Source organism: Carya illinoinensis, chromosome 10 (assembly GCF_018687715.1).
Source record: "Carya illinoinensis cultivar Pawnee chromosome 10, C.illinoinensisPawnee_v1, whole genome shotgun sequence".
In the NCBI taxonomy this organism is placed as follows: domain Eukaryota; kingdom Viridiplantae; phylum Streptophyta; class Magnoliopsida; order Fagales; family Juglandaceae; genus Carya; species Carya illinoinensis.
In genome coordinates, this window is record NC_056761.1 from 1467314 (window position 1) to 1485158 (window position 17845).

Below are 17845 nucleotides of genomic sequence, written 5' to 3' on the forward strand. Positions count from 1 at the left end.
CAAAAGTAGTCTCTTTTTCACTCCTCATGCATGGCTGTAATTTAACACCTTCGATCTTACTGGGGTTAACTCTGATATATTGCACGCATCTTTTTGCACATTCGGATTGCTCACCTTTTTTTGCTCTTAGAAGATTTCGTATATAGCAAAAATAGAAAAAAGTTGTTTGGCCTCATAGCTAAATGAACAACAAAAAGATATACGAGTGGTGATAAAGGTTCCAAAATAGATCGACCAATGCCATCAACGCATCATGCAGCCACCGAAAGGCATGATGCACTAGCTATATAATATATTGGAACCCATATTGATCGATCAGTTTAATTATTAATGTATTGATGTTTAACGTACATACCGTCTATCTACTTGTACGTACCACACCAAATTAGTCAAAAAGTGGGCTAATTTCTACATCATGTTTTGATCACCTGATAATGTTTTAGAAATTAAAACTACAAGAAAATTAAGCATTTATGATAAATTATTTGTGACGAAAATGATTATTCGTGACGAAAATAGCTCATTTCAACAAAAAAAAAAAAAAAACGAAAATAATTAGCAGTAAATAAATAGTTTTCTTCTAATGAAATTTAATATGTTTATCATTTAATTGTAATTTTTTTTCTTAACTATATAATTCATGGCCCAAGCATTTTGAAAGTTTGTTGTAACAATCCCTGCTGTAGTATATACTATAACATAAAAATTTTATGTGCAGTTACTTTTATGTTTTCTTTGCGTATTCTATTAATGTGATTATCTGCGTTATTTTTTTAATATAAAATAACTATTTTAACTAATTATATCAATAAATTGTATATATAAAAAATACACAAAAATATTATATACAGCAGAATTGATATTAATATACGTTGTCTTAGTGAACATGAAGATCTTAAATTAATTGATCTGTGCTTTATTGATGGGGCCAATGAGCTTATTCTCACTTACCCAGCTTATTGTATAATATTTTTCCTTTTCCCAGTAAGAGCCATTGCGTTTCCTTTACTTTTGGAAACCTTTTCAAACCACCACCACCAAATGAATACCTAATTAACTTTTTGGAAATCTAATCATATATGATGACCTTTCTCTGATGTGGGTTTTCATCTGCTGCCTCTTCGATGATCAAATAATACTGGGGAGGCTTATTTCGAAACTTTCCTTTAATTAATTTCATATATGGTTGGGGAGGCTTCAAGCCTTTTAGGATGGCCAATGGCCATGGCTCCATCTTAGACATGAGTGGATCCAACAGTACTGAATAACAATCCTTTGATTCTTCCCCACTGTCTCTTAACAACTCTTTTACGTAACTTAAGTGGAATCAACGTACGTATTAATTGATGACGATCTTCTCGATCCTTCAAGATTGCCTAATTAACAATTAAATTAACGAGCCTTAGCTTGGGAATCTGCAAATTTCTGAACAACCAAACATAGCACAAGAAAATTTTGAAAATTTTCTAATTAAGCCATCGCCGATAATCTACGTACGCACTGCTTTTTATTTTATTTTTTTAAGTGGCTTCAGCAGACAAAGATTATAACAACGGGATTGCACCCCTTTCCTAGCTAGTTCTGATTTTGAACAAACAAAGACAAGCTGCAAGGCCCATAACAGGAACTGTTTTTGATTAGAGACCCACCAAAAAAGGATCGTGCTAGGATTGTTGGCATCTGGAAAAGACAACGATTAAGACAAAGTTTCCACACACCTTGAACCTTTTGCAGACTTCAAGAAAAGGGGAGCTAACAAATGGCTCTTTTGCACAAGGTCACTGTCGATCTATTTCTTCCTCTTTACTTTCTCTTATACAAATGAGTTCCTTTTTTGGTTTTTATTTTTATTTTTTCTTCTTTCCCTTCCCTTCTGCATAAAAGTAAGGGAAATCTCAGATCTAAAAGTCCCTTAACAATCTGTAGATAGATATTCCCCAGCTATAGTTTCGTCTCTCTCCTATGCTTTTTATGGATTTATCATTTGAAAGTAATGAGATTGAGGGATCCAAGGAGAGAGTACTTTCATGTGCTGCTGTTTCAGTTATGGGTAAGAGAGAGAGAGAGAGAGTGAAGGAGGTACAATCGCCATGATCGATGTTCGTTTTGGTTTTTGTGTATGGATCTGTGGGCCGGTCGGGGTGGTGATGCTCTTTGCTATAAAAAAGCTCGGTCAAAAAGGAGAGGAGGAATGCTCACTCGAATAAGCCTGAGAATATATGTGTCTGAGCGATGATTGGATTTTGGAGCTTTTGATGAACGTTACGTCGTTTTCCAAAAGCATGTAATTATACAGAGAGAACAAGATAAATTAGAGCTAGCCAAGTAGTACTACATCTCTGAACGCCATCGGAATATACGAATATGGCATTTTGGAAATCATACTTCGCGAGCACGCGTTGTAATACTACGCGTGTTTTGCATGTTTTACTGCACAATGTCTCATTTGCAAACTTTTGTCATATTTGTGTAATGAACTTCGAAATTCAAAAATCAATCAGAGTCAATGAACTTGAGTAACAAAGGGAACGTATAATATTGATATCAATCCCATATATATATATGAATAAGAGATATTTACTCATGTGTATATATATATACAAGCGCACAAATTATAAAATATCGGACGAAAAACATAATTATTCTACATTAATAAGTACTAGTACGTCTATACACATAATATAATACCATTAATTAGCAAGTTCGATCATATTAAGATTTGATGACGAATGATATATATTTACAGTTATGAGTTTGCAAGTGTTATACAATCATTTAAAAAAAATAAAAAAATATAAAATTTATATTAAAAAATAATTTTTTAATAATAAATTTTATTTTTTTCAAAATGATTATATAATGTTTATATACTTTACCATAACGTGTAACATATTTTCATATTTTTTAGCCCATTTTGATTTGGACCTGGTCTGTTTTTACTTCGTTACTTTCCGGTCGTCTTGTCGGCCAGTCTGAGCCCACATTTACATGAGCAACTTCCAACCTCAACCCAGAAGATCCAGTACCTAGCTATAAATCAGATGTGGACTTATACATGATAGAGGAACGTTGTGATGACTGAAATAAACAAACCCAGTTCATGCGTCCATAAGGCTAAGGCATGCAGTTAGTAAGGCTATACTTGAATTCGTAGTAAGGTACTGAAATTAACCATTGGGGCGTTGCTAGGCCTAAGCTTAAGGAATGACGTATACGGTATATATATACACATAGCAATTAGCTAGCATGGACCAGACAGACATAATTAAATTCATTCTTGGGCCAGGCTTCAAACGTTTACAGGCCTAGGTACCGTACCATAATATTACTGATCTGCTAAAGACATTAGCGTAAAGCTAGAACCTCACAAGGCGTATAAATCCTTTTCACAAGTCACAAGCTGGTGGTGGGTTATATATACGGACGGACAGTTTACCTAAATCATGGCCAGAAACATAGAAAGTTGCTTTTCTTCCTCTCATCTTATCTGTATCTCCAAGACTCATTAATTTAAAGAGTTTAACTAATTCCTTATAAATCACCGTCAAATTATATGTGATATATATATATGTTTAATATTTCTAAATAAATAAAAAACCAGCAAAAGCAACATGTCCAAAAACTTGCAACACACTTTATATATAGCCTATAGGGACTCAAATCCCACGTACTAAAAAAAAAACTGTTTATTTACGATTAGTTAATTTCAATAAAATGACTATTTCTAATTAAATTTAGTTGTAAATAGTCTTTTGATTACAAAATCCAATTTTCTTATAGTGACGTAGAGTTTTCGAAGGTCTAATTTTTAAACAAAACCTATATATTAATGCTGCATGCTTGCATGCTCGATCCATGGATATGTACGCATGCTTCGTGCAGCCAACTAAATAACAACTTTATTATACCTACTCGTGGTTGTAAATAACTCTCGTCCGCCCAGCTCATTCAAATTTAAATGCAAGTCCTTCTCAGTACCACATTGGTGTCTACGTCATCATTAACACACTCGCTAACTTGATGGATATATGAATAGCCTTTACCCGTGATCAATCAACAGCTAGCCCCAGAGTAAACACAATCTTTCTACCTTTTTTATCCATCCAAATCTATCTCCCATAATTAAACAAGTTCGTTCCCCTTCAAATTACTCTCTTTGTAACCCAGGGCTTGCAAACAAATAAACTCTAGCTCTGTAGCAAAACCTAGGCAATCTAGCTCCACTATTTTGAGTGATCTTCGTTTTGTCTTTATGAGTTTTTCGTTTCAACCGACGCCAACGGCCTCTCATAAAACTACTCAAGTTACCGGCTGGTACTTCTTCGCTCTCAAAGTCCTGCCAACGGTATTTAATTAACCAGAACACCACAACATCCACAAGGACTTGCGTTTCGGTCTTTAACCCAATACTCCAATCTAGTACCGTCAGCCATGATCGGTCAGAGCAAGCTCGCCTCGTCTCTCGCCGCAATGTTCGCTGTGTCTCTCTTTGCTATACTCGTTCAGCTATTCTGGGTGCTCCGGCGCAGGCGAAGACTCCGGAGACAGAGCATCGAGGATGGAGGAAACTCATTCTACAGCTCCCCAAAAGAGCTCCTCCACATTTTCTGCTGGGAAAATCAGTCCCGCATCGAACCTAACGAAGCTCCTGCCCCAACTCCAGCTCCCCAAATAACGACGGAGATCGATGACGTTTTCAAGTGGCACGTACTTTACGGACAGTCAAGGATTTTGTTTACGATCAAGGAGGAGGAGAGAGAAGGTGTGGACTCTGAGAACTGTTCGTCTTCGGAGAACGGAACGAGGACTAAGAGGGTGTGCACGGAAGAGGTCGTTGGGGTACTTGCGAGGTCTTTGCCGGTCGTGGCTGTGAAGATTGACGTAGACGATGCGACGCCGTTCTCGACGCCTTGTGCTTCGCCGCCTTACTACACTCCTCTGCCATCTCCTGCTCGCGAGTAATATGGGACCCGAAAGCTGACACGTTCGAGAGGAAGAGAAAGAGATCACGAAACAATCTATTAAACGGCAGCGAGAAAAACCCAATGATCAGCATGCTTTTTCCGGGAAATAACAAGTTGTCGTACGTTTGTGGGCATAGATGTTAATTAGGTGTTGCCATGTGAATATGGTGGCCGTGAATATCTCCGGTCCGAGATCGACCATTTGCTGGCAGTTGAGCTTCTTTAGTACTTTTGTAAGATATATAGATCCATTTCCCAACAATCCATCCATAGCATCAGTGTTCAACCTTTTTCTCGATCGGTTTGTTTTGGCCATGCTTTTGGGAATTGTGGGTGAACATTATGACACTTGTGTAGTCAAAAAGTAAAATGCTTTTTAATAATAAATATTTAATATTAATAAGAGTAATACCTCGTATAATCGCAGAGTATTCAAATATTTTACAACCATATTTTGAAAAAAATAGAATTTATTATTAGAAAAATAATTAATTTTTTTATATAGAACTTGTATTTATTTACTTTTTTCAAAATGACTACATGCATAGTATTTATATACTCACAATTGCAACCATTATTTTTTTTAAGAATTTTATAAATTGGATTATAACTTATAAGAAGTACTTGCCAACTCAAAATTAGTTGTGAAATTTAAATTAGAATTCGATAGATTAAAGCCAAATTTTACTAAGATTAGAGTTTTAATTTTTTAAGGAAAAATCTAATTACAAGCACAACTGCACACTAATATGTATACTAATCTAATGTGATTGGTTAAAAAATAAATTTTATTAAAAATAATATTAATTTAAAATTTAAATATAAAAATAATTAATATTAATATATAAATTAGTATAAAATTTTTCCTATACATAACAAAATTCATTTTTTAAACCGTACATCATTACCAATACAATTAATCATTTTTTGGATCAAATGGCGGGGTAACGGCTTACTTTGTAAACGAATATATGGGCCTTAAAGTACATTCGCCAATGAGATTGGGCCAAAAATGCAGGGCTTCTCAACACAATTACGGGCCGGATAGAGTTCCAATATCTCAACGAGATTCGGGTAGAAAAGTAATTAGAAACAAATTTCCAATTATTTGGTGCTATATAAAAATTTGAGCAGAGAATAATAAATAATATTTTTTATTATAAGTTCAGTGTGTGCAAATCTCACGAGACTTTTGAAAAAAAAAATCTATAAAAAAAAAAACAGTTTTTTTTAATATTTTATTATTATTATTTTACAAAGATTCGCAGACAAAGTATTGTCCTAACTTCACCCAAATGTCTGTTCGCATTTCGCAATGTTGGCAATGGGGTCTACTAGCAACTAGATGAAGGACTAATCTGATGTGGCGCTCTCCAAGTGACTTGACATCCTTTTTGTATTGGTTTTTATTTCCTGTAATGCATCATGTGGATTGTCTATTAATACTCCAGTACCGTACAAGCTTGCCAGTGAAGCAAAAGCGTTAGGAAATTTAATAACAAAGGATATGACCCAGATAATGGGTGAGGTCATAGATTTTATTAGATCGGCCGGTCTGAAGTTCAAATTCTTAAACAAAATATATGGATAAAGTGGTTTAAATACTTTGGAGGGATAATAGGATGGGGCGTACGTGTTTCTTTAGCTCTGCCTTCTTATCTAGTTGTAGTGCTTCATGTCATGACATATCACCAAGTGCTCCTTTGTCCCCAATTGAATTTTAGGTTTTTATTAACATTTTTTTATATATAAATTGTAAATATAGGTTAATAGATAGACATGTTAATTAATTTGTTATTAATTTTAGCTATTTATTATATTATGAGTGTGGTTGGTATCTGATAGCCATTTCAAGCGTTAGATGTCAACACCTTTAGCCAATTCAACACCTTTATCTATCTCTTGTTTTCTTGGTTGCAAGTGTGTAATCGTTCATCTTTTCTAACAAAACCCATAGATTTAAAACAGTTCTGATCATATCTATATGAACAAAAAGTCCACTGTATACGCATCAAGAGACGACAATCAGCATCTAGAAAATATATAATATGAAGAATCAAAATTAAAAACGCGTGAGAAGAAAAAACATCGATCTTACGTAACGTATAATGCAAAATAATATCATAGTCGTACGTCTATATATAATAGCTCACCCACTAGCTAGGTAGAAGATCTAGAGCCTAACCATCGTCTATGGAATACATATGTGACAGAAAATCAACATGAATTAAGAAATAATAAAACGGAATCGAAGACTCGTGGAGGCAAATGATCAGAAATCAATGTGGCACTTGGTAGTCTGAAAGCCACCCGCTACTTTTCCATTAGAACTCAAAGGAACCTTCAAGTCGCACTCGATCTTGGGCCTCATCCGCCAACTCTTGACCTTACCCAACTTAAACCTAATCCGGAGATAGAGCTTAACTTCAACGTCAAAAACCCCAACGCTCTTATCTGAATTAAGCTCGGAAAGCTCATCTGCTCCCAACAAAACAACTGTCTGCCCTTTAAACACCGGACTCAAAAAGGTCGTATTCTTATGTCCTTGGTAAAACGGGGGAAGCGGTACCGTACTAAACCTCTGATCCTCAAAATAGGCCCTAGCTTCGATGCGATCGTAGTATATGCCGATCTTTTTGTTTGGGTTTCTAACGCTGATGTCGACGGAAAGGTTGTAGTGGAGCGTGTTGTTGTTGGTGGTGAAGTTGAACTGGGTAAGCGAGGCATCGGTGACATGAAACTTGACCCTGTTGGGGCGGAAGATGAGCCAGAAGATGAGGACCGCAAGGCCTACAACGATAACAACGCTGACAATGATCTTGAAAAGCAAACTGAAAAGGCAGCCGCAGCAGCCGCAACCACGGCTGCTTCCGTGGCGGTGATAGTATTGACTAGGGGGTGGAACTGCAGGGCCGTAGTATGCTCCGTTCAGATGAGGTTGTTTCTCTGCCATGGCAACCAAGAAAATTAACGGAGGAGAATAATCAAGATTGCTAAAGAAGACTTCGAGAATATGATATTATGACATGCAGGATGGGTGGGTATGGTTTCATATATATAGAACCGTACGTGTGTGAGGAGTTGGTGAGCCACGTTCGCTTCGAGTACATAATATGAAAAGGATTTGCAGCAAGGCGCGTGAGACCGTGTAATAACCATTCACTGATGAAAAATCTCTCGGACTAGTTTGAATTTAGAAAGTATTTTATTTTATTGTTTTAATTTTTTAAAATTTTTATATAAAATATAATAAATAATTTAATTTTTAAAATTTTAAAATAATAATAATAATAAATAATATTATTATAATAATATTTTATTTTATTTTAATCTTTTATTTGAAACCATCTTATCTTTAAATTCAAATCAGGCTTAAATTTAGATAAGTTGAGTTCTTTATAAATAATAATGAATTGAAATGGTAAAGTAAATTTTATGAGGTTAATTTAAAATGAATTTAGATATATTTAGATGTTAAAATGAGAAATATATTTATGCAAATGTGAAAAAGATTATGGATCCTGCATTTAAAGACGTATAAAGTTGAAAAAAATTGTGAGTCTTATATGTAAAGAGGTTTTGAGTTGAAATAAATTTAATAATTTAAGAGTTAAGTATTTAAATATTAAATTTAATTTAAAATTAAATTGAGTTGAATTAATTTTAATTGAGTTTAACTTTCAAACGGGACTTAATTAGATTTACCAAAGTTTTTTGGATTATTGTACTTGAACAGATAGAATTTGACCAGAAAATCTCTACAATTGATAAATAGTCCGAATCGTAGAAAAGTAAAGTTAGTACAAAGAGGAACATGGCCAACATGAGCCTCTCACATTTTGACACAGATATGATGCAAAATTTTATTTATTTATCTAAATATATATTTTTTTCAGCAATAAAAAAGAAAACGAATTAAGACGGCGTGCAACTTCTTCTTCTTTTTTGAAGGAAAATTCTTAATTGAGAAGCTGGTTCGTGTTATTCTTTCGGAAAATATATATCATTGAAAAAATGACTAAGTTATGAAAGTACTTTATCATAAATCATGCATGTTTGATCAACGTCCAACTAGATCTTGTGTAGTGACACTAAATATTAATTATATGTCGTAATTTAAATCCATAAAAATAGGTTTTATCACCCTATTTAAATGATTGTTTTAAATAAACAAATTAGATAAATGGAATAATTAGCCATGTAAGAGTGATTACATGATCAATAGCTGAAACATTTCTTTCAGGGCCCCACGTTGCCACGTTTGTTTTCTTTGGTCAGAGTAATACTACGTATATATACCTCTCTGCCTACAAAAATTATACAACTTCTGGGAAGAAACTTCATAATTTATGGCCGGGCCACATTACACGTACGGGCTGCATTTTCTGTTTTCCCATTGGAAAGTGTTTAATATTTTATTCTTTTTCCTTGATTAGCCCGCGGGTATTTGGTAATTTCCTACTGTATAATTTAAGAAATACGATTCTGTTCATAAATTTAAAAAACAAATGGTGCAGGATTAATATCTTTTTCTCTTCTAGTTAATGTCAAGTATTTTATGCGAAAATTATGACAATATAATAAAAGTAAACCATAAATAATCAAATAATCAATCACACAATATAAATTTACGTGGTTCGATAACATGTTTATATTCATAAAACTGCAGAAGATTTAATCATGTCAAAAAATCACAAGATACACTTTCAGGCAATTTTCTGCTAATCAAAACTATGATATTGTACAAAATAGACATATTTATAAAATTACATGGCAGAAACTTAATTTCTAATTTTTTACTCGAGCATAGTATATATTGAGCGAACTCTCTATCTAGTTTTTCACTAGAGTGACTACTCTTTGTCTAGACTTCGTTCCAGCATACTATAAAGCGAGACTTAAGTGAACTTTTTGTTTGATTTTCACTTAAAAACCATAATGAATCATTGTCAGGTCGAATTATCAAGTCCGATTAATATAACAATAAATTAGCTAGGTTCCACAAACCTATCACTTTATCATTTTTTGGGGGTACAAGATGAAAGGTCATCGGACTGAATGGGTGAAGTGTATCCGAAGTCTCGAATATATATAGTGATGATCACGTCCATTCCGCGATTGATAAAGACATGATCTGAGGGATAAGTATCTATTTGTTTATTGTTGGTAGGGGTGAAGTCTATTTTTTTTTAAAAAAAAAATTCTGTTACGTCTCTGTTGAGGCTCTAAGATTGGCTAAAGGTAAAAGCAGATTACTGATTAATTTAGATTAACATGCATTTTTGCACAAGAAGTCCTATTGAAGACAGTAGCTTTCTCTCATGGAAGATGTAAATTGTAAGTTTTTTTTTAAAAATAATATTTACAATAGTAGATTGAATATATTAATTATTACATAATTTTTTTAAAAAATAAATAAATATAAAATTTATATAAAAAGTTAATTAATTTTTTAATTATAAACTTTAATTTTTTTTAAATAATTACACGACTCTACAACAGAAAATAACATTTCTATTCTTTTTTACTTATTATATTGAATGACGTAAATTAATTAATTAGCCCGAAGTCTAAAAGAGTACGTCCATGCATAGGAATCTTTAAAAACTCAAGAATGGCGACTATATCCATGATTTATTTATGAAAAAATTTAGTTACAAGTATAACTGTACACTAATATATATATTAATATAATGTGATTAGTTAAAAAGTAAATTTTATTGAAAACAGTACTAATTTAAATTTTGAATATGAAAGAATCAGTATTTATATACAGATTAGTACGCGACTTTATTTGTATGTAACAAAAATTTTTATTTATTTACATGCATGTATGATGATATCATGCATGACGATATCATGAACAATAAAAATACGGATATTTAAAACCCAATAATAAAGATTAAACAAAGAAATAGTCATCTACTACTCCTGCATATCTCATAAGCAACCTAGATACATAATCATGTATGCAAATATAAAAAGGCTAACATCATGTAAAACATTGTACAAATAAATAAATAAAACACTCAATCAAATATATATGATGAAGGCAGGCATGCACGATCGATCATCAGAAATCGATGTCGCACTTCGTAGTCTCAAAACCACTTGCTGATGTCCCATTAGAACTCAAAGGAACTTTCAGGTCGCACTTAACCTTGGGCTTGAACCACCAAGTCTTGATCTTTCCTACCTTGAATTTAATCCGAAGATACAGCTTCACATCAATGCTGTATACCCCAGCGTTCTTCTCAGCATTGAATTTCGAAAGCTCATCAGCACCAAGCAAAACCAATTGCTGCCCTACAAACACTGGGCTCAAAACACTAGTATTCTTATGCCCTTGGTAAAACGGCGTCAAATTCACCGAATCGAAGCGCTGGTCCTCATAGTGAGCCCTGACCAAGATGAGCTCATAGTAGACTCCAATCTTCTTGTTGGGATTTCTGACGGAGATGTTGAGCGCAAGGTTGTACTTGAGGGTGTTGTCGGCGGTGAAATTGAACTGGGTGAGTGAGGCGTCCGTGACGTGAAACTTGATGTTGTTCGGACGGAAGATGAGCCAAAAGATGAGGATAGCAAGACCGAGGGTGACAACCACGGAGATTACGAAACTCAAAAGGAATCTGAAAAAACAGCCGCACCCAGTGCCACGGCCAGGGCGGTGGTAGGATTGGCGTACTGGTGGTGGTGGAACTGAGGGACCGTAGTAGGCCCCATTCAAGTCATGGGCTTGTTTCTCTGCCATGGTTCACAAAGCACGACAAACGAGAGAGTACTGGGTTGTAAGAGGAATGGATGGATATATGCCAAGGGGAAGGGAATGATGCGTGTTGTATATATATTGCTGTGGGCTGCAGTGGGAAGTGGAGTTTGAAAGTTAGGCGATCGTCGGGTGGCATTTGGTAAGCGGCAGTACGTGTTTTTTCTGAAGTTGCGGCACGGCTGTATGAGAGCTAGCCGCCTGAGGTCTGCTTAAAATCAACGCGCTTGCTTCGGAAAGAGTACATGGTAATTAGCGTGGATTCTTATTCCCTCCCTACGTATGTTCTATCTGTGTGAACTTGGTACGTGTTTGGGAACTCGTTTTGATATATGGGCTGTACGCGTCGTTTGATAATATTGGCCACAACCAAGGGACTTTTTTCCTTGCTTGGTCTGAGTGATAAACTACGAAGAAGAAAAGAAGAATAGTGATAGGCTTACTACTCTATTATTATTCATTTACTATTTATAAAGTATTAGGATTTTTTTTTAATTTTTTTTTATTATTTTTTAAATATTTTTTTAACATCTTTAGTCATTAAGAAAAAATTAAAAAAAATTATAATTTTACTAATAATCGCTTCCTTAACTATTAAGTAAAATAAAATTTTTTAAAAAAAAATCGAATACAAAATAAATAGTAAATAAATAAAAAAATAGTAGTAATCCTATCATTTTTTAAAGAAAAAATTCTTGCGGCGCGTCATGATCAATTACGCGTGTGACTCATCATACTTGGACGCATCAGTTCAGCACTTTTGAGTTTTGATTCCGGCCATGAAAGCCCTATTGCAAAAGTCTACCCAAACTTTTGCACTGATCCACTAATGCTGGGCTTCGAGCCCACTGTATATCTTCCTCTTGTAGGACCAAAACGTTTTGGGCTCTATAATGCCCTTTTCTTTTATTTCGGTCCGGGTGGAATTTTATACTTTAGTGTCTACAGCATAAATGTTATGTTTTTTTTTTTTTTTTGTTTAAAAAAGGTTACTTTTATCGCAAAAAAATCTTTTTATAACGTAATCTAAAGCCATTGCTCGGGATAAAAGAAACCATCAATTTTACGATATAGGCAACATGAAGCGGAGTGCTTCAGACCCAAAACAATGTCCATTATCAAAAATTCTAAAAAAAAATTAAAAGTATTTTATTTAATAATTTATACAATTTGGTAAAAAGGGTTATCATTTGGTATGCGCTCTACGTTATGAAAGGGTGTGGCTGATGGAGCATATACAAGAAACAATCATTTCACACGTTTTCATATGGGAATAATAAATTATATTTATAGCTATAATGTACAGGCGTCCTCGATTATTTTTTTAAAAGTAAATAAATATGAAATTTACTTAATAAAATTATTTTTTAAATATTGAATTCTATCCTCTTTTTTTTTTTTTTTTAAATATATGGCATTTATATAATGTATAACTATATCTAATATTATTTTTTAGATATAGAATACTAGTTGGAATTAAAAACTACGCGCATGCAGGATTTTTTTTTAATGTTTTGGGGAGGATTTTTCCTTTTAAAGCACGTAATTCCGGTGAAATTATTAAGTATCCTAGGTATATTGTAAGAGGCTGTCCCGTTGAGTTTAGGTGAGCAAAGCAGGAGTCAATTGGCTTATAAGGAAGTCTCGCGTCTCGCAATCCATTCCTTGCTAAAATTTACAATAAACAGCAGCTTTTCAAAATCCCCCTTATTAAATAAATAGCCTTCTTCGTACACTAGCCTGTGATCCATATACTGCTTTTATCGCAAGCAACTCTCTCTCTCTCTCTTAGCTTTTTCTCTCTGAGCCGTTACGCCATGGGAGCAAAAGATGGGTGCGGCTGTTGCAGCTGCCTTTGTGGGTGCCTCTTCAGTTGCCTTATAAGCCTTGTTCTTCAGATCCTTTTCACCGTGCTCGTCATCGTGGCCGTCGCGGGCTTCATCTTCTGGCTCATCTTCCGCCCCAACGAGATCAAGTTCCGCGTCACCGACGCCTCGCTCACCCAGTTCAACTTCACGGCCAACGAAAACACTCTCCATTACAACCTGGCTCTCAACGTCTCCATTAGGAACCCCAACAAGAGGATCGGAATATACTACGACCACATTGAGGCCAACGCCTACTACAGAGGCCAGCGCTTCGACACCGAGACCGTGACGCCGTTTTACCAGGGACACAAGAATACGACCGTTCTCAGCCCGGTGTTTAAAGGCCAGCAATTGCTTACGCTGGGCGGCGGCGAGGTCTTCAACTTCGATTCGGAGAAGGCAGATGGGGTTTTCGGCATTACCGTGAGGCTAAATCTTCGAATCAGAGCCAAGTTGAGTTGGATCAAGATTGGCCACTTCAAGCCTAAGATCAAGTGCGGCTTGAAGGTTCCGCTAACGTCTAACGGGACATCACCGGCGGGCGCGTTTGAGAGTACGAAATGCAGCTTGGATCTTTGATCTATATTGCAGCAGATCTTCTCTCTTCGATGGAGGAGTTGATTTTTGTTTTTCTCATGTAATTTTTATTCGTTAATTGTTTTTGTTTTGTTAAGCATCATTAATTAATATTATCTAGCCGTTGGTGACAATTTTTTAGGATGTTTTAGGCTCTGTTAGAATCTGAAACTAGCCGTTTCGTCCATGTTCGTACATAAATAAACACTCGGAGTTTATTAGAAAAAACAAAACAAAACAAAAAACACTCGAGTTTTGCTATCCGTTCACATTTTCCTTTTCGGCCGGGCCACCTGATGATGATGCCTAAGAATTTGTATTTTCAGTGGATTGCTGTCTTTTTCTACGCTCTCTTCATTTTCTCTTGTTGTTGACGCTATGCGAATCAAAGAAGAGGCGAGCTTTAGATGGTCAGCCAGATGTATACACGTGTAATCCACTAAAACAACTTGCATTTTTGTGTTTTTTTTTTTTTTTTTTAAATTCTCCGTAACACCTTCTTTACATTAAAAACAAATAATGTATGATAATTGATTTTAAATGGAAAATTATGGATAGAACATGGACTACATGAACAAAAGGATCAATCATCTAAGATTTTGGAAGCCGCATTCGGGATTTAGTAGAATCCACCCAATAGAATATAAGGATTTCAGAGGATCTTATAATGGGCACATGGACCCTTTTCCATCTGACATCCGTACAGATTCCTAGCCTAGCCCAACTTGAGGCAACTTTTAGTTTAAAGGTAGCAAGGCCCAATTAAAAACTTGAAAGGGTGACTGTTGTTTGTGGTACGGTGGTTGCGTTTTGTTTGGATCACTTACTGCCCATTAAACTAATGAAGGGGCCAAGATAACATTTCCAAATGTTCCAGGCCTAAGCCCAGCCCATACACCAAAAATTAAAAAAATAAGTTGGAGTTGCCATTGTTGAATTGTCCTGGTCAAGTCCGTCCAGGCCGACATAAAGCACATGCTACTCGACCGACATAATACATATACAGTCGGCCTAACTCTATTAGTCGTTGTTTGACTACTAGCCCCTCCAAAACTAACAAAAGTTCGGTTCTTTTATTTATTTTTGGGTAGATTTTTATGAATTAATATGAATAGATATATAATAAGTTAAATTTATTTAATAGAGAATTTTACAATCTAATATATTATAATATGCAGAATTAATTTGTGAATTTGATTTTTATAAAATTTGTTTTGTGAGCTAAACATTTATGCAAATTAAAATGGCTGCCAACCTCCAACAATAGCAAAATTAGGATTCATAAAATGAGATAATTGTAAATGAAAATTAAATAAAATATTATTTTTTAGTATTATTATTGTTTTAAAATATAAAAAAATTGAATTAAAATATGAAAAAATTAAATTTTTTATTATATTTTATATACAAATTAAAAAAATAATAATAATGAAATGAAACGAAACGAAACGTTTTTTTTAATCCAAAAACAGTCTTAATGTGTTTAGGCTTATAGGAGCTAGGGCCATTTGCCTTTGGCAAGCACCCATGCACGTGTTGGCTTTAAGAACAAATAAGGCGACTCGTACACACTCGGCATGTCCTTGGCTCATTTGCATAATTTATTAAAAAAAAATTATATACACCACATTAAGATACAGTGCATTTATCACATTTAACTTTATCATAACATAAAAATCATAAAGGTCCACTTTGGGTGGACTAAAAGAGAGATAAAGGACGATTTGATTATATGCACATAAAGAAAGACCCATTTCATCAAATAAGAGTTTTATTATATTAATTATTTTATATTTAAAATTTAAATTAATATTATTTTTAATAAAATTTATTTTTTAATTTAATATAATTAATTATATTAAATTAATGTACATATTAATATATAATTATACTCGTAAAAAAACTTTTATATTTTATACTCAATGGTAAAGAGAACTGTTTCGTACGTCTCATTCCACGAATTACAGTGAAACATGTTCTTTTTTTTACCAAGGTCGTAGTTATTTCTTGGTTTTCATTGTTATTTATATCTGCACGAAATTGAACTTAATTTTGAGTCTTAATTTATTGGCACATGGAAAACTTCACTAGCTATATATCAAAAGCAATTAACCCTTTTTTTCCCTTAAAAAAATATGCACTTTTTTTAATAGAAAAAAAAAGGTTGACGATATTGTTATCATTTCGAAGATAAGCATGAAAAGCAACCCGACTGGAACGAGTAATAATCAACAGTAGGAAAATGAAAGAAAATGACACCATAACCTCCATATACAGACATCAATGCACCCAATAATTGATATTTTTATATATGAAAAACACTTAATTAAAATTCAGATAAAATTACACAACTTGTCTCCAATTGTAATTTTGCTATTAATTTGTCTCGTATTCCTGATCTGTTCTTTTCACCTTTTCCGTTTATTCTTCAGCAAAATGTACAATTCACACAGTACATGACCTGAATCCCGACGTAGTATACCTAGAGAAGATAGGATATTAAATTAGACACAGAATTTGATGGGGAGAGAGAGAGAGAGAGAGAGAGAGTACTGAATACTCAACGGCCGGCGGAGCCATTTTCATACGCTAACGCTGCAACTCTGCACTAACTGGTACTTAACGCCGCTATTTTGGATGCCAATAGTACCGCTTGTCCCGGCCGATCCAAAATTTATAGCAGCGGGACACCTCACGTAGATATGGTACCGACCCGAGATGAAGGTCCCGACTTTCCATCTGACCCGTCCGTCGATCTTGATGGTGAGCATCACCGCACCATTGGCCTTGTCCTGACTTAGCTGGAGGGCGTTGTACGGAGCTACTGGCACAGAGTTGCCGTAGATGAAAGGAGACCAGACGTTGACCTCCTTGTGGCCCTGGTAAGTGGGAGGGATTTGGCTACGGAGGGTGATCTGCTGGTTGCGGTAGATGGCGTAGACGGCCAGCCTGTCGTAGTATACGCCGATCTTGTCATTTGGGTTGCGGGAGTAGAGGGTGACTTGGAAGGTGGAGGTGAGGTAGTTCGGTGGGGAGGAGACGTTGAAGGCGTAGACGGTGGCGTCCTGGAGGACGAACCTGGGCTTTCTGGGATGGAGGATGGCCCAGACGATGAGCACCGTCACCAGGACGACGAAGGCGAAGATGAGGAGTCCAGCGCAGATTCTCCGAAAGATCTTGTGTCGGTGAATCTTGTGGTGGTCGCAGTGCTTCTTGACCGACATGGCGTCTCAGTAGTCAGAGTAGTGAAAGTGGTGGAGGGGAGAGATTTAGGAGACAGAATAGGCTTACTAGGTGAATTCGTTTTAGTTGTAGACAGGAAGGGAGAGGGCCGGAGCTAGAGGAAGAGAGGAAGGGACCTCTGCTTTTGTGCGGAGAGCTACCTTGCTAGCGTGCCGTGCGACGAACGCCTTATGGGAGTGTGCGTGTATTTATATATATACGAAGCTTTCTAGTTTCTAGTACTGTTGAATAGGCTAACTATACAACTAACAAAAATTTAATGTAAAGTCATTTTTGCGGATTTAATGTGTAAACATTATAATTTTTAAAATAATATAATTATTTTAACCAATTCTATTAGTAAAATTTGTAAAAAATAAGTAAAAATAATAATATATAACAGAAGTCATTCTCGCCTGCACCGTTTCTTTTTTGCCCTTTAATGGTTG

At 35.1% G+C, this 17845-nt stretch overlaps 5 protein-coding genes across 6 annotated transcripts; 2 read left to right on the forward strand and 3 right to left on the reverse strand.

The window, feature by feature from the left end:
* The first annotated feature begins 4052 nt into the window (after positions 1–4052).
* Positions 4053–5226, forward strand: LOC122279547. The gene has a single exon (XM_043090233.1). The coding sequence runs from the start codon at positions 4432–4434 to the stop codon at positions 4960–4962; it is 531 nt and encodes a 176-aa protein (XP_042946167.1). The 5' UTR covers positions 4053–4431; the 3' UTR covers positions 4963–5226.
* A 1771-nt stretch (positions 5227–6997) lies between these two features.
* On the reverse strand, positions 6998–8002 carry LOC122278296 (NDR1/HIN1-like protein 10). The gene has a single exon (XM_043088481.1). It carries the CDS (start codon positions 7915–7917, stop codon positions 7237–7239), a length of 681 nt encoding a protein of 226 aa, XP_042944415.1. The 5' UTR covers positions 7918–8002; the 3' UTR covers positions 6998–7236.
* Positions 8003–10866: 2864 nt separating this feature from the next.
* LOC122278321 (NDR1/HIN1-like protein 3) lies at positions 10867–11891 on the reverse strand. The gene has a single exon (XM_043088510.1). The coding sequence runs from the start codon at positions 11713–11715 to the stop codon at positions 11038–11040; it is 678 nt and encodes a 225-aa protein (XP_042944444.1). The 5' UTR covers positions 11716–11891; the 3' UTR covers positions 10867–11037.
* A 1493-nt stretch (positions 11892–13384) lies between these two features.
* Positions 13385–14379, forward strand: LOC122278206 (NDR1/HIN1-like protein 10). The gene has a single exon (XM_043088344.1). It carries the CDS (start codon positions 13548–13550, stop codon positions 14175–14177), a length of 630 nt encoding a protein of 209 aa, XP_042944278.1. The 5' UTR covers positions 13385–13547; the 3' UTR covers positions 14178–14379.
* A 2079-nt stretch (positions 14380–16458) lies between these two features.
* LOC122279695 (NDR1/HIN1-like protein 1) lies at positions 16459–17595 on the reverse strand. 2 transcript variants are annotated; one of them, XM_043090476.1, is made up of 2 exons: positions 16740–17595; positions 16459–16656 (listed from the first exon to the last, which is right to left on the reverse strand). In XM_043090476.1, exon 1 carries the CDS (start codon positions 17396–17398, stop codon positions 16757–16759), a length of 642 nt encoding a protein of 213 aa, XP_042946410.1. In that variant the 5' UTR covers positions 17399–17595; the 3' UTR covers positions 16459–16656; positions 16740–16756. The 2 variants fall into 2 exon arrangements, with proteins under 2 accessions (XP_042946410.1, XP_042946409.1); XM_043090475.1 differs by having other exon boundaries at positions 16728–17595.
* Positions 17596–17845: the final 250 nt, after the last annotated feature.